Below are 23,121 nucleotides of genomic sequence, written 5' to 3' on the forward strand. Positions count from 1 at the left end.
AGCTCTAAATGGCATCAAAAAGTAAATCTGCTTGAATTTCATTGCAGCATATATTGCAGTGCGACATGAGCAAACTCCACACAGTTATGTTTACCAGCCTGCTTGTTGAAATACTTCTAACCAGTGGGCAAACCAGACAGACACATGATTTTAATTTGGGCCAAGAGGAAGAATGTTCAGCATCTGAATTAGGCTGACCTTTAGCCTTCACAATCCACTTTGGATAAGCATGTTATATTTTTTTAAACAAAACTCCTGCCTGGAGCGGATCACTGTTCAGATACAACACAGCTGCATCAAAGGCTGTAAAAAAACATCATAACCTTAAATAGAGATGACCACTGAAGATGGTGGCATGCTAGGTTAAAGTGAAGTGGTAATTTGTCGAACACTGACATGCTGTTTCTGTTCCATGCACATGCCATACTGTACATTAATATATTAGCACATCATTAATATATAAGTTGCATCATCACATTTTGAGTTGATGTTATGGCACAGCTAATTATGTTTATTTTCAGTGATTATAGAAACAAATGTCTGCATAGTATCTCAAAATAGCTTGTGGGTTTGTGTTTGGTGTCTTGTATTAAAGTTTTACTGTACGGTGGGTGCAGAACAAAGAATCAATTAAACGTTATATTAACAATATATGACATGACCCAATTTATGAATATCTGTCATCTTATTTTGCATGTACAGTAAAGCTTTGGCACATGTAGTTGTTCTGTGTGTTGCATTAAAATGGCAACCACTGAATTTTTTACACCTTCTACAATTTGAACAAATGATTTTGAGCTGAAGGATTGACTCTCTATATTTTTTAGTGTTCATAAGAGATTTTTTTTTTTTTTTTTTAATTCTCCGGGTGTATTTGATTGGCAGACTTTGACATGAGTGGGCTGCATTCAGCCAACCACTGATCTCTTTTAAGGTTTCTTCTGTCCCCCGCCATTCTTGTCACATCTGTCATTTGCAACCTCCCACGGGAAAGGCTTTGTTTAGAACAGATATCGGAACTTTTTGAAGGAGTTACCAATATTGTTCAGAGAGTGTGCTTGTATGCACTGCAGCACTATTTTGTAATTTTAATTAGAGCCATCAACAGCAGCAGAAATGTTCAGTTTGCTGTTGCTTTTCCCACCCAAAACTAAATGGCCACCAACGCTAAGTGTGGGTGTCACATTAACATTTAGTATTTACATACAATTTAAGTAATTTAGCTCATGTTCTAAAGCAGCACAGAGCGAGTGTGGAGGGAGGAGTTGAAGGACATTTAAAAAAGAGGACACACTGGATTATGCTGTCTGTGGTAGTAATACTCCTCAATGCAAAGACAATATTTCACAATGCGCAACAATTTTATAAAAATGTTGCTTCAAAAAAAGCTAAAAGAAATACTTTTTAGCTTGTTTCTTTCTTTTTTTGTGTGATTTTTTCCATACAAATCACACATTTGTCACGTCACAATGGAAAACTAACTTGTGGTGCCTATAATTGTTCACAGAGGCCAAGTTGCCCCAACGATATTCAGTTATACCATTATGAAAGTAAACTAGCATGAAGCATTGATTTTTATCATTCATTCACTTTGTTTTAGTTTCAGTTATTACTTATTATTCCTTTGTTAACTGTGTTGATATAAACCTCAAGAGTGTGCTTCCATATGTTGGCAGGAGTTTTATGGTTTTGGAGTCTCCTGTCTCCATATAAGGTAATATTTATATTGAATTCTGTACTTGGCTCTGCTGTATGGAGAGCTTCTCTATAGATTGACTGTCCTTAGATGAATAACATGTAAGACTTCTTTGTTTGCTGAAAACTGTAAGAAACACTGAGAGACAATGTTCTCTGACTTCTGTATATATTTTACATTTCTATATATTTTTTAAGTAAGCTGTGTAATCAAATACAATTGAGTTAAAGTCACTCAGGGTACATTTCTGGTTCCATCTAGTTGATTATTTGTTTTGTTTTCTTCAAACAACATCCCATCAGAATAATTTAAAGATGCTATACACTCACTTATAAATGAAACATGTGATAACTGTGGTATGTAATATCATATACAGTAGTATTCTTGCAACAGTAAGCACTTTCCCAATCAAGTGATTTGTATAATGCAGGAGAAACAGTGTTGTGTTAGCCATAATCAATACAAAACAGCTTGAGCACTGAGCTGTTTTCAGTTGATCAGAAGCCAACTCCAAATTAAACCATGCCTCCTTCTTTTCCTGCCTCGCCCCACCCATTTTGTCAAAATGTACATGTCCCAGAACTCGAACATTTTATTGACTAACCTGCTGCAGTCACAAATCACGGTCGAGGCTGTGGAATATGTGGTACCGCGGCTTAACTGAGTCATCATGTTTTCACAGGCCTTGTTCTGCTTATCAGCCTGAAACCTGTGTGTTCTCTGAAAGCACGCTAATCTACCTTCGTTGATTACATTGACCCCAGGCTATTGATTACACACCATCTAGGCTAGAATGTCATTGGAACACAGACGGTGACCAATTTTTGCATCCTGGCACTGCTCTTATTCCCCTTTGCTTAGCCGGTCCCATTTATCCTCTCCCCTGCTCTCCGCTGTGTGGAAAATATGCTCTGACTGTTTGTTATAGCTTCGCAAAAGAGAAATGGACCTGTTTTAATCTGGAGTCAGATCAGAATGGCATACATTTCAGTTTTTAAATGTTTTTTCCCAGTGGGTATGCAGAGAGCTATAGCTTTAGAGGATTCTTAGCGGAAGGAGAAAGCTGTTGCTATGTTACCCTCTGCTGTTTAATTTCACTTTTTTTTCCATGTTCATTTCTGGCAGTCACAACAGCTGTCAAGAGGTTGATCATTGTGGAGCCCCACTATACAATGCTGGCGGCTTTAGTTTGACACCAGATCTCTCCAGTCCTTTCATTTTTTCCCCGACCGAAAGAAGAGAGGGTCAGCCAAGGCCAAAGAACTAAAGGCAATAAGAATGGAGGAGGAAAATGCTCTCAACCTGAATTCCAACTCTAATCTCCTCCCTGTGCTCTCTGCTCACCCCTACGAGGGAAAACAAATAAATCTCTCATCTTCAGATATAGAGGCAGACAGCTGGAGGCTCATGTCTTTGCCTCACTGTCACAGTTTCGCTTAACCCTGCGGCCAGTGGAATTTGTTAATTTAGTAGAAAAAAAGCACCTGTGAGACAACATTAGGGATTTTATTTGTTACATTATTTACCTAGGGGATGCTGTGTGATTGCTACTATAATTTGTTTTTGTCATTATCTTTTAATAATAAAAAAAAACTATTTGAAAGTCCATTTGCAATTCTGTTTACAGGACAATTACTAAGTGAGCATGTCTTGAATCATAAAAGCTCACATGGAATAATGATGAATTAAATGTGTGTTTTCAGCTACTCTAAAAGCAAAATGATGCTTTTCCAATAATAAGTCATTTTGCATTTTAGTTAACCTGTTCTTATTTGTACTGCTCCCACCTTTAACTTAAACTTCCAGGCCAGTTACAGTCCCAAAAAAGGCAAAAATCACTGACCTGTCATCTACAATCACATCCAGATTTGAACATATTGCTCTAATCCACCTCTTTGCTGGCAAATACTTTTAGCTACAGTTCACATAAAAAGTAGAAAGGTCTGTGATGACATGTTCAACATCAGACTGCATATCAATTTCCAACACCATGACATCCCAGGCATGCATGCCAGGAGTCTCACATGATTCAACACCATTATATCAGAGGTACTGCAGGTCAAGCTTTTCCAGCTGACCTTGCCTGACTCCTGCTGTCAGACAAATATTGACCTGTCACACAGGAGACATCACGAGGGTGGTGAAGCACACATGGTTAACATCCTAAAACGCAGCTAGTTGTTGCAATGCTTTCAGATGGAAGTTTGAGCTGATCCTATTCTATTGCAGCCACACCAAGTAAAGTGAACTGTACTAATAAAGACCAAAATCACACATTTGTCCCAAGGCTTTTCAACGTGAACATCATGTGATACTTGCAAATGAATGTACTAGATAATTAAAGATTTCAGAAAAAACCCTCACTGTTTAACCTTGAATTAATACTAATATATCTTTTCCACTAGAGAACAGTGACTGTGGTCAGCCTGTATTAATTTTTGTGAGAACTGATTCCAAAAGTGACCAATATTCACAGTTAGTTAAAAAAGCATCCAACATGTCTATAAAACACTATGTGCTATATGCTCAGTATGTGTCAAACATTCATATTTTTGCCACACTGTAGCTGGTATTCAGTCCCTTTACATATATTGATAGTCACAATTCAGTCCCATATCTTCACCTTTTTATCACTACTGTCAACTGTATCTCATCCATATTTATTAGTAATATTCTCAGGAAAGTAATATGTGCAACTTTTTCCAGGTCATCATATTCATATTATTTACATGCATTATGGTACTCTAATAGTATCTGGTGAATAACTTTATCAACTTCATTAAATGTTTTTTTTTATTGTTTTTTTAAAGCATCTAAAGCGGCAACAGGTAGTTTATCAATTGAAGTCAACTGACAGAAAATTAAATGTCAATAATTATGATCACTTGATTCTTCATTTAAGTCATTTATAAAGCACATATTTGCGATATGTTGGTTCTATGACATTTTATAAATTGTAAAAAAAAAAATTTAGACGGATTAATCAGTTATGAAGATTGCAGCCAAACAGTATGTTCACATTTTCTTATCCCAACAGTCAGTTATTGTTTTCTTCTTTTATATGTGGATTTTTTTTTTTTTGTTATTTTTCTGTGTATGAGGTTGTTTCGCTTACAGCACTTTCTGTGGTGTACTTTAAAGACTACTTTTTAATGAGAGATTACGTTGTTTTATCCTGTTTGCAGAGTGAGAAGCTGATAATGAAAATGAGTTCACTAGTTCACCACTAAGTGTTCAACCATAGCAAATTGCATGGCTGTTGCTCATCCACCCGACTGTATCAGCTTTTTTTCTGGCTTACACTGAATTTCTCAGTTGGCTACATGCCCAGGAGTTACTTTGGGATTGACCCGTGTTATTAACCTAGCATGTTGCCTCCCTTGGTAATGACAGCAGGTGAAATGAGCCAATTTTTTTTTTTTTTTTTTGGTTGGCTGACATGTTGATTTATTGTACATCCTGACATTCATCTAGTCATTACACAAGTTTTTCTTTTTGGTTTTAAAATCAAATGACTCAAGGGTGCACAATTAGGACAGAGTTTCAGATTTTCACATTTTACAATCAAAGGCTCAAAAAAAGATATCTAAATAGTATCTTCTTTCCTCTGAACACTGTGTAAAAGCGTTCATTCTCACTCTAAAGCCCTCCGGGATGCTCTAGTAAATAATCTTTTGACTGAACAACAACAATTGATTGGGCATTCCATTTAGAAAATTGTCAGACAAACAAAAGCATGGGCCTTTGATGAAGCATGTCTCTCAGTGCATGCGCTAATGTCTTTCTACATGGGCTTTCCAAATAGGCACAGCATGCTAGCACTACTGTGGTACAAGACACAACATTTTTCAGTGAATTGTAGTCTGACAAGTAGTTTTGTTGTGGAAGGTATGGTGTTTTTCTGTTGTTGTGCATTAGCAGGGAAGCTCACTGGCACACAGCTGTTCTTAATAACCATCATTAGAGCCAACCAAATCACATGTCCAGTGATTCTAGAGCTGCAGCGTACCATTCACTTCCTTATGATTCTTAAAATAGCTGTAGTTTAAGAGCAATATTACCACATGAAGCAGCTGTTGTCACAGTTAAATAAACATATTAATCATGTGCAGGATATCCAATGTATATATTTCTTTTTCTTAAGCATCTCATTGAACTTTCATATGCTTGGAAATGGAATTAATAACTGTTTTAGAGGTGGATTATATTCAGCATTTTACACCCGTTATAATTTCACAGTAGACATTATGGTAGTGAAGGTTAGATTGCTAGCCATCCCTCAGTTTTAAGAGCTTAATTCAACATTTAAAAGATATGCTAGTGGAAAAGAGAAAAAAATATGGAGGTGTTGAAATTGTTCCCCTTTGTACACACAATGCATTCAGGGTCTAGCTTCAACTTTGGCTGTAAAGAAGAATAATTGGATCAGAAGAATTCTCTAAATATTTATACTAAGACATTTTTCCTCAACCATGTTCACAAAGACATTTTGCAGCCTTTACTTGGTAAAACTGCAGCTGCTGTCAGGGAATGTAATCAATGAGAGCATCTGAAACCTTATACTCTCCTACCTCTCTGCTTAATAATTCAACAACGACCGTAGCCTCTGTGGGCAGTCACTGTGAAAGAGGGCGCATGACCTCCAACACAGCAGCAGGCGGTATACTGCAAGAGGTTGCAGAGTACAGAAATTGATATTAAGTTGTGTTTTTTTTCTCTTTGGTGCTATATTTGGTGGGCTTGAACATATTTCAAATAACATTAAACACATTGATCTATGGCCATAAGCGAGTTACTATTGAAAAATATAAACATAAACAATATGTTTGATCCTTTAAGTGATATTGGATTTTAATAACAGCCAGTTTTGCAAAGTTGTATTACTCAAATGTTTAAATTATTAAGTTTGGCTCAGAACAAATCTAAATAAGACATAAGACTGAACCAGATATTGGTTTTTGGTTAAACCTTCTGTACAGGTTCATTTTTTATGTTGCAAATTCTCTAATAGAAAAGAAATTGTACAAACCCAAATGATATACCATCAGTATGCCTATTAATCTCTATAATGTAATTTTTTTTAAAGAATTTTAAATCCACATTACTGGCATTTACCTACAACACTGTGTCACCATGAACTCTACTGATAAAAATATTGATAACTTAAAAGAACCTTTATAGTTTGTGTGCTCAAGATAATAAAAAAAAAGGATGTGAACCAGTAAAGGGCAGAACTAGCAACACTGACCCAGTTATGAAGGCAATCTAATAGAAGTTGTCTGTGATGTCAAAAAGCACATTGTAGAACTACCCAGATCTGCAAAGTTAATTTAATTTTAAATATTCAGCATGATGACACATGCAAATGAGCCCAAACATGGCCTGTCAAACTGGTCTGTCTTTTTCTTTTTTGTATCAATAGACCTTTCTCAAAGCAGACGTTTTGAGTTGTCGCAGCAGGAAAAGCGCAGGTGGAACTAATAATGTTAGCGATGGCCCTGTTCCAATTAAGTGTCTCGGTAAGCCGCGTCAGTGAGCCAGCATGCACAATACCAGAGACCTGGTGCTGACACATGTAGATGGATTGCAGCCAATATTAATGTGATTAATTACACCTGTGTTTGACAGGTTAGAACATCTCTTAAGAGGAAGGTCTACTGGATAGTATTATATTTGTGCCAATTAAGACATCTGAGATGGTAATGCAACTTTTAAAAAGGGGAAACTGAGATTTCCACCAGAGCTAAAATTGAGAATGAAAACTTCCATGTCAATACACAAAGTGGTAATGTTTCCCAGCCTTAACCTGAGATCATATTAGGTTTTTTTGTGTAGTTTGTTTAAGTGTAGATGAAAGTATGTAACTTCTGCATTGTGACGTCTTACCGAGTCAGAAAAGATAGATAGGTGGGACATAACATTGGGAGTAATTTGATTTGAACACTGAAAAGAGGACATGTCATAATGAATCTTAGGTATGTGCCACTAAAAGTTGAAGATTGATGAGGGGATGTTATGATATTATATATATATATATATATGTATATGTTTATTTTATTGGCATATGTTGTTAAATATAGGTGCACAATATGACCAAGGATTTGATCTGAAAAAGGATTAAATAATGATCTCTCATTTCATCTTGATTTTAAAAAGGAGATATTACATAGTCTTGAGAGATGGAGTTTCAAAAGTATTTTGCTGGCTCACTCTTGTTCAATGTGATCTCCTATGTGTTGATTTAACAAGCAAATGCACAATTATATGCAGCCAACAGGTCGAACTGCATTTTAAATATTGTTGCTTGTTGTCATATTTTGTGATTTAGACTGAGATGATGGCTGATTTTTATAGCAAAACAAAAAACATCTTGTCTCTTAGGCAGCAGCAACACAGACCAGATTAATCTAATATCAGTTCCAATTAATTTATCATGTCAAGATGGGGAAGGCAGTAATCCCATTTGTTAAATGACTGTTGTATCTCTGTTTTAGATTAAGATGTCTGGTGAAACAACTAGAGAGAGGAGAAGCTTCCCTAGCTGACCTCAAGAAAAACCTTGAGTATGCGGCGTCGGTGCTGGAATCCGTTTACATCGAGGAGACAAGGTAAGAAAAAGAGCAGCTTTCTACAGTGAAACAAGTACTGACATGGTTCATTTATTAAGAACAACAGGAGAACAGTGACAAAGGCCAGACTTTAAAATGATGACTATCATTAGTTGACAGGTTATTGACCTGTGCTGTAAAGTCTTTGTTTCATTTTAACCATTTCTTCCCTCTGCTGGGGTTACACAGTCTCCAAAGACTTAGTTCAGTGGCATAAGTACATTTACTCAAGTACTACCCTTACTTACTTACTTACATGGGAATATAATATATGATGTACTGTTTTAGATTAAATAATCCAAATGACATGAAAGCAGTTAAAATGGCTCCTCTTTAACCAACTACAACTACTGCTTACATGTTAATGCATAAATGACAATAACCAAATGATGTAATAATATAACACTGACATGGGCCATTTTGCATAATGAGTGCTGTGATACTGTGAAACTATTAGTTTTTTGTAGTGTGTTATTGCTGCTTTTACCTAAGTGAATGTCTTAATACTTTTTCCACCACTGAATGATGTTTATGTGGTGAACATGAGCAGATAGTATGTAGTATAGTATGTCAACAGCATATCATCCCTAAATGCTAAAATTGCAACAGGTTTTTTATCAGTCTTATCCAAAACATTGGATTTTTCTATCTGCTAATCCCAACAGATATGTTTATGCAACTATAACTACTTGTCTTAAGGCTGTGGAAAGATCATCACCATGGGAAATTATCTTTAAACTGTGTTTAGGGAATGTGTCAACGTATGCCAACAGATGAATGCATGTCCAGAATCCGAGATATGGGCAAGGCTTATGGAATTATGTAAGACTGTTGTCATCTAGATCCAAACAGATTAGGGCCAGCGGTGGCCTGACCACTCCAGGTTGAAGGATGATGAACTACCCAGTGCAGAATCCACATAGCACCATGATTATCAGTGTGATGTATATGCTTTCTCTTTGCCATAAGAACGTGTATCCAGTTGAGAGCGTGGAGACAAGGCTTTGCTCTTGATCCCTCGTACATGTCAACACAACAGGGTAGCTGCAGTGAATTATATCACACAATTGGATTTGAATAGTGTATCCTGGTGTTTCAAGAAGCTGAGATGTTTTGATGTTATATAAGATGTGATATTATTTGATGGACAGCACTGGGATTTGACTTTGATCCCCGGTTAGAGTAGTAGTACGATAAATGATAAATATTTTATTAAGCCTTTAGTAGTAAGCTGCATCTGTCTGTTTTCCCCCTTCTTTGTCTCATTTTCTATGTGTTTCTGTCCCTACTATCTGTCTTCTTTCAGGCGTTTGGTGGACACAGAGGATGAGCTTAGCGACATCCAGTCAGAGTCGGTACCCTCAGAGGTGCGGGACTGGCTGGCCTCCACCTTCACCCGCCAGATGGGCCTGATGTTGCGACGCAATGAGGAGAAACCTCGCTTCCGCAGCATCGTTCACGCCGTCCAGGCTGGAATATTTGTTGAGAGGTGCACAAACATGTTGCATCAACACAGTACAATCACACTGCTTTTTATGTGTATACGCTTTACATTACTGACATTTTGCATATAATAGTGTCTGAGTTTGTTTTTCCAATCCTCCCTGCAGCTATCAGTGTTGATTTAGTTTGATACGAAAATCTATCTGTAGACACCTGAAAATTGCTCTCTGTAGGTAATTCATCACAATGCAGACTATGCCTGCTTTCAGCTCTGTCGCCATTAGATTGTTTACTCAATTTTTAAAAGTTTTATTCATCAGGGAGGCAAACTCATGTGGCTGTGCTAAAAAGGCCATTGTGAAATAAAGAATAGTAATTAGAAAAACGAATTTGATGTATTAATGTAGAAAGTACTAAGATGTTAAAGTGCATTAACCCATGTTGCTGTGCAGTTTTTCAGTTTATTAAAAAGTTAAATGTTGATATTTCACATGAGCTAGGCAAACTATAAAATAAAAACTTTGTACACGCTTGAGTGCAAAGGATGCACAGAAATCAGAGGACATACATGTAGTTCACTGTCCTGATGGCTCGAGAGAACAACATGTCGTGTATCTGAATTTGCATATGCATTATTTTTAAAACTTTCACTTGCTACAGCCTAGTTTTTAAAGACCCTCACTGTAAATATGCATGCTTCCCCTGCACAGTGACTGACTCGAACATACATCATGACGGCCTTGGCAAGCCTGGCTAAGCACAATCATTCAAAGAGTTACAAACAGCTCCTGCTCCAAGGCTGTGCTTTATCACACTCTAACATGCAATATGCGTTTGTTCAAATCAGTAAGACCCAAACATGTAAGCTGTAATCTTTCTTAATCTGTTTTTATAGACTGCAGTTTGTTTTTTCCAGACATTTACAATGAAGAAGGATTGGAACAGAATGAGAAATAAAACAAAAATGAAAAGGTCACGTCCACCTGTTCAGCTTAATATTGACTTTCAATTTATCAACACTATTTTAGGACATATTTTGTTGCTTTTCACTAAATATTTGAGATGTTGAGCAACACACAACTTTTCAATGTCACTACTAATTCTAATGACTCCATGATTTTAATCTTTTTAAAGCATTTATGAATCTATATTCTGCCCCTCACATTCAATAAAGCCTTAAACCTTTTGCATGGGAAAAACAATCTAACCTTTTAAATAGAGTTTCACACTGAGTTGTGTTGATTTGAAGGTTTACAGTCAGTCTTGGTAGGGAACCTTCCAGGCTGTGGTTTTGGGTCGGGGAGGTAACCTCTGGTGTTTACACTCAGCAGTGTGCTTCATTTGATGTTTTTATCTCATCCAAACAGGATGTACCGACGTACCTCCAATATGGTGGGACTCAGCTACCCCCCTTCTGTCATATCTGTGCTTAAGGTATTAACATGTGCACACACATCCAAGCAGAAGCATACTGATATGAAATAACATATTTTGCACCCATAGACACACTTGAAGCGCCATCAGTCTCAACAAATTTTTAATTTGAACTCTTTCTCTCTCACACAGAATGTTGACAAGTGGTCGTTTGATGTGTTCGCTCTAAATGAGGCCAGCGGAGAACACGCACTTAAATTCATATTCTACGAGTTGCTCACGAGATACGACCTCATCAGCCGTTTCAAGGTAAGGTTACATGGATTTCACATATCACTGGTCACCACTACACCTTTTTGTTTGTCATTTAAATGACGAGAAACGAATGAAAACCCAGCTCACATTGTAAGAACCCTCACAATGATTTGTCAGAAGTGAGCACTCTCACTTCTCTGTCTCTTAAGTTAGATGGTGTTGTATTTCAATGATGACCATATTATGAGGGAGCTGGGCATACTTCATCTCATCTGATTCTGTGAAGCTCATTTTCTACACCGTCTTGTAGCTGAGGACACTCCACTGGAAGTGACAGCATCTGAGAGTAAATGACATGGGCAATGAAGCTGACATGAATATGTAATCGAAATCTGTGGTAGCCTAAATGATGGACATCAATTTCAGACGCTGAGGGGGAAATGCACGCATTCAAATTGTATGCACTCATCATTTAAATACCAAATAGCCTGTATAAGTTTCTTACTCTCTGCAGTGTTCATTTGCTTGCAGTCATTTGCCTTTTTTCTTCTCTGCTATCAGATCCCAATCTCTGCAGTGGTATCGTTTGTGGAGGCTCTAGAAGTGGGATACAGCAAACATAAAAACCCCTACCACAACCTGATGCACGCTGCTGATGTCACACAGACTGTACACTACTTGCTACTCAAGACTGGCATGGTGGTGAGTAAGACCTCTGCACTTTAGATGATATAATCTCTTGAGATCAAAGCAATTACTCTACACCTTTCAAAACAAACAAACAAAAAAAACAAACAGCTACTTTAGTTTCAAATGGAAAAGCTCACTGGAATGAAGCCCAGTCTTTGAAATCACAGGGATTCAGAACCTCTCTGTCATCTACCTTATGCCAGCCTAATTGCAGCTTTGTCTGACATGTACTGTAGCTTCTAAATATGGCTTTTTCTTTTTTCTTGGAGAATCCATGAACCATTCTTCCATGGAAAAAAATAAACGAGAAGAAAATCACAGTTTAATCCCAGACTTGCTCAAGGCAGGTTTGAGCACAACAACCCACACTTTAAAGAATAACGATCTGTCAAAATGTGACACTTACGTATTAATGGTAATTGTCTCGATATTTAAAGTCAAATATTATGCCTTCCTTATTCTCAGCCACAACGTTGCTTCATTTATATTCTCCGTTTTACATGTTGTTTTTCCATCTGATGACCTATATTTATTTCATTCCTTCCCATCGGAGTGACTTAAGGGCATTTCTGATGCTGTGTTCATTCCAAACAAAAAGAAAAGGGGGAAAAAAAGAGAAAAACCTCACTAAAGCTGAGTTCAAAGTCCCCAAACAGCCAGCCGCCCCCGCTTCCAGTGTTTTTATTTAATCACCTTAATAAGGTGGCTGCGACAGCTGTCAACATGGTGTGTTTCTTTGGGCAGTGCCTTGCGGAGTAAACCACATTACTGCTAGAACCACTGGCTCCTGGGAGAGCAGGAGAACAGCATCTATCATTTCTCAGGCCCTCCAGACTCCATTAAATCAACAATCAACAGGTCATTCATAAAGCAGGCCCATGAGGAAATATACTAAGGGATGGATCGGCCATCTTGCTCCCCCCTCCTTGTTCTTAATGACTTCCCCATCCCCCACTGTTGATTAGTCACCAATATCGACTGGGCTTCCTGAGCTAAATCCCCACTCTGAGTACGTGAGAGCACTCAGATGCATACACACCTCAGAGAAAAAATGCACACTCACAGGTGTGTGTGTGTTTGTGTGCATGCTGCATACATACAGAGATTAAACATGAATCCCCATAAATAAAAGCACACACACACACACACAGGTTTAAGTCGATATATGTACATTATTTTCACAGTCAGTTTCTGTATTTTTAGCTTCAGGTGGTTATTTATGTTCATATTATGAAACAGTTTTCACAATTACTTTTTTTGTTTACTGCCAAGGCTTATTTGCTTTCTTGTCATGTTAGTTGAGAAGATCAATACCAACCTCACGTAGCTGCTGTCAGCCGCCGGTTAACATTGCTTTGCAAAAATACTGAAAACAGGGATAAATGGTTAGCCTGGTTCTTTCGAAAGGCAACAAAATCTGCCAACAAGCACCTCTAAATCTCAATTAATGCATTATATGTCGTTTGTTTACTCCGAGGTATAAAAACAACTTGATGTGGTTTTACTGGAAATTGTGTGGTAGGTGCAGTTACCCAAAATATTTGTTTCCCCTTATTTTTAGCCATGCAGGTGATTTGACTCTAGACATGGCAAAGCTGGTATGCCTGTTGGTCGTCAATTCACCATTTTTGTCTAAACTGAAATATCTCAACAGCAATAAATGGATTGAAATGAAACAAAATGAAAAAACATTCAGGTTCTCCAGAGGATGAATTCTAATGACTTTGGTGATGCCCAGAAGCCATCAGCAGGTTTTCATTTGAATTTTTTTAGTGTGCCAGGACATTTTGTGCAGACATTCACATCCCCTCAGGATGAACTGTAATAACTTTTGGTGATCCCTTAACCTTTCCTTTAATGCAAGTCAAAATTTCACTTTGTCCAATACCTGTAAAAAAAAATGGCTGATTCCAAATACTGTAAGTGGCAGCTCATGGTAGCTTCACATTTACTGTGCAGACATGAGACTTAGTATTGACCTTCTCAATAAACTCTCAGCAAAAAGTGTATTTCCAAAAATATCAAACTATTCCTTTAAGAATGCACTGCTACTTTCACATCACACTCCTCTTTGCTGCAGTGATGAGTAATGCCTAGAAAGGGCTTAAATTTGACCTAAAAACTTAAATAGTAAAGCATGATGTGCATTATTACCTTGAGAAAGCATTAACTCCTAATAAAATCAAAGAGAGCTCAACTTCTATTTATATTTGGTAACAGTGACAAACCAGACACTGTCAGAGAGCGGAAGAAGGAGAGAGTGTTAAAGTGAGTTTAAATTGTGATTCTCAATTGGGCTTGTCTTATCTAAAGTTTCTTTTTCGCTTTTCTGACCTTTCCTCTATCTCCTGCTCATTTGTTTCCTTTCATTCCTGGCGGTAATGTATTCCTCATGTCAAATACCTCTCCCGGCATCCTTTATATCACTTTCCTCCTCTACATCTTCATGATGTGATGTACCATTCCCTGCATTTCCCTTTTTTCCATTCACTGGCTTCTCATTTTTCTTCTCTAATTTCTGTCCATTCTTTCCTCTTGTGTTCATTACTTTCCTTTCCTTTACTTCTCTCCATTGATGTCTGTCTTTTCCATGTCATTGCCTGCCCCCCCTTCAACACCCCTCCCTCTCCTATGTGCTCCTTTTTAATATCCCCCTCGTCCTTATCTTCACCCGCCTCCTCTTTTTCTTCTCTTCTTCATTTGCCTCCAGCATTGGCTGACTGAGCTGGAGATCTTTGCCATGATCTTTGCAGCGGCGGTGCACGACTACGAGCACACAGGGACCACAAACAACTTCCACATTCAGACAAGGTAATGGATCATAAAATCAAAAATGCATGGCGCTGACTCACCGATCAATGTTTTCATTTACAGCGAGGGGGCTTCACATTCACACTGAGATCACCTGCAGTGCAGTAATAACACTGGGGCGGGACGGGGAGTCCAAATCGACTCTAAACTCTGTGTCCTGGAATAGAAAGAAGAAGGTTGTTCTCTGGAGAGGGGCGTTACACTCAAACACTTAGGACCCCATCTTGCAGTTGGCGCACAGTGGATGGCGGGCGTGGCGCATGTGTCTTTGTTAGTTTCCCCCGGCGCAGTTGTCATTTTCTCGCCCTGCGCCCACATTGTCTCAATAGCAAATGCGCCCATGGGCGCACAGACTGGTGTGGTCAGGCGTATTGGTGGCACGCTGCTATTTTGAGGCAGAGGAAAGCGTTTGCGCTACTGACCCAAAAAAAAAAAAGAGGTCTAAGGTCACTGGCGCATATGTCACTGTTATTAAAGGGCGCATCAAGAGTCCAATGTGCTCCTGGATAGACAGAACAGACACTGTGCCTGCTATGCACACACGGGTGCGCAGCAGCACACAAACATGTAAAACATCACAAATAAAAGGATCACAATGTGAATTCGTATTATGATGTACAACAACATTTTTTTTTTTTTTTAAAGTCACAATGACGTGCCACTATGTATCAGAATCAGTCAATCGCAGTAATGATCAATCAATGAAACTGTCAATGTAGTCATGTGTCCAATCCTGGTAAATCCTAGCCTGGGTATACCCATGCTCTCATTCCAGTCAGATTCTACTTCGCTCAGAAAGTTAGCATGGCCACCAAGACAAAATTTTCACCTGAGATAGGAAACCAATCACACAACAGGGAGGCGGGCTCAAGGCGATGATGACCGTAGAGCGACTCTGTTTACATCCAGCATGGCGGCCACGGAGGTGCAGCAACCGTTCCAAGCAGCAGTTAATACGAGGAAATGAACGGCTCCTTACCAGACCCTACCTCAATCTCACATGAGATTGAGACATGGTCTGGTGTTAGCCAGGCTAGGTATATCTGCCACCAAACTAACAATCTGTCAAGGTGACAGCGCGCCTGGATATTAAAGGGAATGGGAGATGGTGCGACCCTTTTAAACAACCATTTTCAGCCGTTAAAATAGCAAAAGTGGATTTGGATACGCCCAAAAGGCACTTGCGCCACAAGCTTCACGCCAAAATAGGGCCTTTAAACTTCCTCTGAAGCAACACTGATCATAAATTGAACTGGAGAGAACAGTTGGGAAGTGTCAATATTGAAGCAACTAAATATACTTATTTAGTTGTACAGTTACTCAGGTGATTCAATTTCAATCATGTACGTCACCTTCTTAAAACATGTTAATGTTTCTGATGTACTTTTGTACAAATGAGTCAAGTGGAGAAATCTCAACTATTTAATTTCTAATTTTCAAACAGATTTAAAGATCCACTCTTACTCAACCAGACAGTTATCTAATGTTTATCCTCCCAAACATCTTTATTTCAGAGGTCAATTTTCATAGATAATATGTCCTCACTGAAGGAACTTTTGTCTTATATGGTTTATAATTGCAGTTTTATTTCCTTTCCTACACAATATATTAACATTTACATTTTATACACATATTTTATATATTATTTTAAATAAGGTAAAGGCCATTCTTGCTTTTATTCCTCCACCTTCGCCCTGCCCTTTTTTATTTTTGTCGTTTTTGTTCTTTGTATTGTTTTAATAATTTAAAAAGGGTCCAATAAATGACATTCAGCCTCACTGAATCTCAGCATACAACTATATGTTATGTAAGGATATAGAGGAGTAATGGCATTCTGAGCAGTGAATAAAGTCACACTCCCTCTGTGTGTTGTCATCATGCATGCAAGTCCCTCCGTGTCCTCCACATCCATTCCACAACTTTTGGCAAATCACTTTCAAATCACAGCTAGTCGACTCGGCACACTAAAATATGTTACAGACAACATTCGAGGCAAGAAATAGGAAATGCACCAACATAATATTGATCCATATTTGATCAGTACAGCCTACTTTGAGAATTTGACCTGAGTTTTGTGAGCTTTCTTTTTTCCCCCAAGTTTAGTGAGTAAACAACACACATTTGTTTTGGTTTGAGATGTTGGTGCTATAGTGTGACATCTAGTGGCTGAATGTCGTGTATTGCAATTTTAATTTCTTTGGTAAGTAAAGATGATGTAGTATATAATTGCTCTATGTGCTGTTTTTCATTATAGAGACACTATTGTTTTGCTTTCTCTTTGACTGACAGGTCAGATACAGCCATCCTGTATAATGACCGCTCCGTGTTAGAGAGTCACCATGTCAGCGCAGCCTACCGCCTACTGCAGGACGACGATGAGATGAACATCCTCTACAACCTCTCCAAGGATGACTGGAGGTCAGAGAGACTGATACGGACAGACAATAAGAGAAGGAGAGACAGAGAGTTGAAAGAGCTGAGTGACAGCAAAGGGAAACCAAACGCTGATATGTAGTAGAAATAGGGTTGTCAACTCCCTGAAAAAGAAATAAGGGACAGTTGGCAGGGCCGGCCGACCCCATTGCGTTCATTCCTCCTGGCTTGGTGAAATTTTTTGCCTTCTTTGTGTGTATGAAACATTTTTTAATAATTTGACTCGAACCTGAATTTAATTCGATGCATGTTTTTGAGTGATACGAATACATGGAAAACAAATTATTCAACAATTTATTTTTTAGTGCAAAATAACTAATCTTCTTAACAGAACTCAGTCCTGCTTAACGGAAAACTGTATAAAATAACATAAAACAATAGAAAGAAAAAGAATGAAGGAAAGAATGAAAATTCCTGTAATAGTGCACATTTAGTCTTGTCCTCCGGTATCTTCTTGCAAGCAACAGTACCTCGACCAATGAGAAGAGCCGGATTCTGCAATGTCATTCTCGTGTGTGAGTGTGCTGTCAAGCTCTTTGGTCACAGAGCATGACTATTTTGATTCTCGCGGAAATACGGGCTCAATACGGGACGTATAATTTTGTTTCTAAATACGGGACAATTCCACTTTTCAAGGGACGGTTGGTAACCCTAAGTAGAGAACATATAGAGACAGATAGACAGTCGGGAGTGAAAGATGTAAAACCAAGCAGGTCAAACAGAACAATCTCACCAAAAAAAAACCTTCCGTTTTAAGCCCGATGTTAATTTAGTCTTGAAAAAAGTAAGAGATAACAACTATGTTCTTTGGAAAATCTGAAACGCTGGATTACCTTCAAGGTCCAACAACTTTGTACTAAATGAAACTAAATGTGTGATAATACATTAGAGGAGACAGCTGCAATCCCATTTCTCATGGTATAAGCTGGGACTTGTCAAAGCACGTATTATAAATAGCTCTCAAAAACTGTGTTGGCTGCCTTCATTTACTTTAGCGACTTCCGAAAGGAGTCGGCTTTTATTACCTGCCAGTTTGACAGTTCATTATACAGCACATGGCTCATGTTTCCCTCTCCTTTGTTTCCCCTTCTTTTCATCCAGAGAGTTGCGGGCTCTCGTGGTGGAGATGGTGCTGGCCACAGATATGTCCTGCCATTTCCAGCAGGTGAAGGCCATGAAGAACTTCCTGCAACAGCCTGAAGGGTCAGTTGACTTTTTTTCTTTGCCACTGTTTACACACTCTGCTCTCATCCGTGCAATTTACATCTCCATTAACCCTGCCATCAGCCACTGTTTACTAACCACCTGCTGTTTACAACCCAATTAACCCTGCCCTGAAGGGTGCACTAAGAGAAACCATGTTTTATGTGAGGATTTCTGGTGCTCAGGTGTTGTTGACTTAACATAAAAAATAGAAATTGACTGCGTATCTTGTTGCCAAATAGCACTAACACACATACATTATACAACACAAATATACAGCAGGGTGTTACTACTGGCACTCTCAGGCACAGTAGTTTCTGTGCTTCAAGTCTGCAGCAGAGTTATGGTGCAGTAACACCAGATTTGGCAGGGTGAAATTTATTTGCACACTGCAGTGAAAAACAGTCTGCACCCAAAATATGGCTGGCAGGGTTGCTGGTATAGGCTGTTCTACTAAGATACCAGGTAGAAAACATTCAGCCTCCACAAATGAGTGGTTTCATGTTGTATTTACTTGAACTCCTGCTCTGCTTCCTGTAATGTGTATATAAAGAAATGCCAACCTGAAACAGCAGCTATACAACTCCATCAGCCCTCACTGTCACCAATGGTGGATGAGTATTGGCAAATCAGTTTAGTTTTAAACAGAAAATCAGGAGGTACACAACAGTGTTATGTGGTTGAATGCTGGTCAAGTGTTCAATCAAAAATGATGGCGCTCACCACCCAAAAAACAAATCAACTTCGATCCAACCTCCAGGTAGTTTTTAAACATTTTCTGAAAGAGCGAGCAATGGGTTTCTCATTTGCTTGCCCTGTCACTTGGAGGAATAAATGGCAGATGTAATATATGGGACTTAAATCATCTCAAGTCAAACTACACATACAGTATGAAATTAAAAAGTCTGGACGCACACCTTCCCATCTGCTAAAATGGGAAAGTGTGTCCAAACTTTTGAGTTGTACTGCATATTATGGTGTAGTGACAATTTATACAAACTACACAGACACAGTCAATAAATTAGGCTAATTCTTGAACTACATCCAGAACCTTTAAAACTAAATCAAATACACATGTGACCAAATTTGGAAGCAACCCATTGAGAAAATATCCAGAGTAGAAGAAAACTGAGATTCTACATCATACATTAATTAACACTGCAACATACTAACACAAATAATGACCTAATAACAGCAGCAATTACTAATATTCAACATTATCATAATTTAGAATGAATAAAATAAGTAAATATTTATGGAGACACGCGTATAGTGTAATTACCTTGAATAAAACAATTAAAAAGATGATGTAGATAACATGAATTAATTTCATATTTAGCAGGTTAAAGAGTTCAGCCATGAGGAAGCCAGCACCAGGTGTATTCACAACAGGAAGTGAATTATGTTAAATGAATGGATTTTTTTCCAGGTGCAGCCAGAATGTCCTTTTCACACATCATAAGCATAGCAGCCACTACAGTGACTGATAGCTGGCAAATGCTGTACATGCAGACACAGAGCTGCAGTTTGAAGTAAAATAGAGCTATCAAGCAAACTATCATGTGGCGTGATGATGAGTCATCACTGCTGATGTAGCAGCAACACTGATGAGCGAAAGCTGCAAGGGACTTGTTGACCTTCGGGGTATTCTCTTCAGTGTGATAATGCACAGCGCTTGTCATGATTAGAAAAATGCCCAGAAAGCAGTGATATGGAGATAAATGGCTTCCTGAGAATAGATGTTGTAATCAACAATATTATTATTCCTATATTTGGTGAATATACCTCGGAACCCAAGAATGCTGACTGGAAGGTAATCATCAGCGTACAGTATGGAGCACATACACATGCTCATGAATGAGATATCACAGTCTGCAGGTAATGCTGAATAGACTGTAATGTGATGTAATTCAAACCAGTCAGCTCCAGGCCTGCTTACAGAGCACTTTAAGACACAATCTGCCTCAAACGGAATAAGGGCGGAAATCTGAGCTAGTCTTTCTCACCTCTGTTTAACCTTGTGCTGTGTATGTGTAAATGTGTATGTGTGTGTGTGTTTTCATTTGTCTGCCTCTTTCCATATTGGTCTGTGTCTGCCCATTCATGCATCAGTCCATTAAACATGATAGTCTGATACTGTATCAGGTGATATCTCAGACGCCACTGATGTCTGATGAGGTGAGATGATTTATCTTCACACTGTATATAAAACCGATTAGCCTAATGGAGGCAGTTTCTTTTTAGATGGAGACGTTTCACTGATTTTAGGTTATCATGGGTACATAAGTGTGTTTGTATGCACACACTAATGAATATCTAAATTAATTCGGACTCAGTGTAATTAGTGGAGACCGTCTGAGGGCGCTGCCAGTAGAGCAGTAGTTAAATTCTGTAAACCAAAAAACTAAATTAACTGTTGCTTGCTAAAATATAAAATTTAGATTAAATAGTTGAAGAGGAAGGATTATAGTCACACATCTGATATGACAGCTCATGTAAACTGGGGGGATTTTAAATTTAATTTCATAATAGTAACACAATATTCCTCAAAATGCCATTGTTGACTAAATTACCAAACATCAGTTGGATTAGCAGGGATGGATTGGATTAGATGTTTCCCATTCATTTTTTTTAGACTGCATGATTACGACTAACTCACACACACACACATTCTTCTTGGGGGATATAAATACCTACATTACATTTATAAAAAGGACTGGCAGATAAATGTAATATCCTTTGCCCTAGATATTAAATGTTATGACAGTTATGATATAGCTTGCGAGGCTACAGTTACTCCTTGTTACATAATTGATTGCTTTAGATCAGAGTGCACTACAGATGTTTCCTAGCAACTCATTTACACATTACTGTAGTCTTTATTAGCTAATACATTCAAGTCCCCCTCCAGTCAAAAATGTGTTTTTCTTCTTGTTCCTTCAGTTGGATGATTAAGCTACAATGTGCAGGATGATGTACAGTTGAAACCAGAAGTTTACATACACTGTATAAAAAGACATATTACCTTTTTTTCTCTCATTGTCTGACTTTATATCAGACGAAACCTTTCCTTTTTTAGGTCAGTTAGGATTACAAAAAATATTTATATTTGCTAAATGCCAGAATAATGAGAGAATTTTTTAGACAATTTATTACTTTCTTCAAAGTCAGAAGTTTACATACACTAAGGGAATGATTTACTAAAGGTCTGCGTGTGTAAAAACGTGTGCAAACTTGACATCACCCGCAAAAAATGTGCAAGCTGATCTACTAACGCAGCACACTGAGGTTTGCCTCTTTCAATATGCGCTGTCCATTTAGTACATTTGCCATAATGAATATGTAATATGGGGCATTTCAACCCCAGTGTGCAAAATACAGGGAGGAGAAAATGCAAATATGTTATTTAGCACATGCATTGTGATTTACCAAACCTGAAGGTATTATTTCTGACGCTAACTGCATCTATAAATAATACCTTTTGAAGGGCAGATATTAACCGGCTGCTCATTGAGCACAGATGACTTCTGTTACTGTGGAGAGGAGGAGACGGAGGCACAATGACAGAATACGTGTTTAGTGTTAATATTTTGGAGTGGAATACTTTTGGTGTTACTAACAGCATTGACTTCGTCCCAAATACTCTCCCATATGTTGGTTTTCCTGGCAATATTAGTTGTTTTTGTTATAATTCAATATACTTGTTAATCTCTTCCACTAGAAGCTGATCACATTTCATTTTGCGCTTGCAGCTTTCTGCTCGTCTAAACTCTCCATTCAGACACGCAAAACCCTCATTTAAATACTGCTGTCTCCACCCTGTTGCACCTGTCTTCATTAACGCAGTTATTCTTAGTAGATCACCTGCAAAACACACACAAACGAAACACGCAATCTATTGCACTGTGCATGCAATTAGGGTAACCTTTATTTGGGATCTTGGTAAATCAGGCCCTAAGATTACTATGCCTTTAAACAATTTGGGAAAGCCCAGATGATGATGTCATGGCTTTGAAGCTTCTGATACACTTCTTTTACAGTGCACATACAGGTTTCAACTGTATGTGCAGAGCTTGTTACTAGATGGCTCTTTTCACATTTATCTGCTGAAAGTGGAACTTTTCTGAGCTCATGTTAAATATGAGTTTAAGATTTGTGACATCTCAACAAGTTTTTAATTAGGTTGAAGGAATAGATGTTTTTTTTTTTTAAAGGTTATTTAATTTGTTTGTTTGGTTGTTTTTTTTTAAATCCGTCAGACACAAATTATTAGTCAAAGAAGTGAATTTTCATATGTCTTCAAACATGGCTGAAGGGGATGTTAAGTTTTAATGATTCAGCCCAATTTCATAAATCACTGGGTTAAAAAACTAGTTTGAACACCTTTAAGCACAAACTTAGTGACTGATGTATGAATACCAGTAACAACCCAATGCTGAATCCATACTGCAGCATGCTGTTGCAATGACAATCTTTGATACTTATTTTCATCTGATATTTATGCATATTTGCATTTATTCCACTTGCATATCAGCTGTTACTAACTGCTAACACTACTGTCCCACCATACTCTTAGCAATTTTTTCTAGGTAGTAATTATTTCTGCAA

General features: G+C 38.1%; 1 protein-coding gene across 1 annotated transcript in view; it reads left to right on the forward strand.

The window, feature by feature from the left end:
• The window catches only part of pde1cb (phosphodiesterase 1C, calmodulin-dependent b), a 98,077-nt gene that overhangs the window by 67,634 nt on the left and 7,322 nt on the right, over positions 1 to 23,121 (forward strand). The window contains exons 5-12 of the mRNA XM_053330751.1: positions 8,191 to 8,304; positions 9,611 to 9,793; positions 11,115 to 11,181; positions 11,314 to 11,430; positions 11,938 to 12,078; positions 14,777 to 14,877; positions 17,167 to 17,295; positions 18,412 to 18,513. Coding sequence (XP_053186726.1) covers positions 8,191 to 8,304; positions 9,611 to 9,793; positions 11,115 to 11,181; positions 11,314 to 11,430; positions 11,938 to 12,078; positions 14,777 to 14,877; positions 17,167 to 17,295; positions 18,412 to 18,513 — 954 coding nt within the window. The remainder of the gene's footprint in view (positions 1 to 8,190; positions 8,305 to 9,610; positions 9,794 to 11,114; positions 11,182 to 11,313; positions 11,431 to 11,937; positions 12,079 to 14,776; positions 14,878 to 17,166; positions 17,296 to 18,411; positions 18,514 to 23,121) is intronic.

The sequence above is a fragment of the Scomber japonicus genome, chromosome 12, assembly GCF_027409825.1.
Source record: "Scomber japonicus isolate fScoJap1 chromosome 12, fScoJap1.pri, whole genome shotgun sequence".
Taxonomy (NCBI): domain Eukaryota; kingdom Metazoa; phylum Chordata; class Actinopteri; order Scombriformes; family Scombridae; genus Scomber; species Scomber japonicus.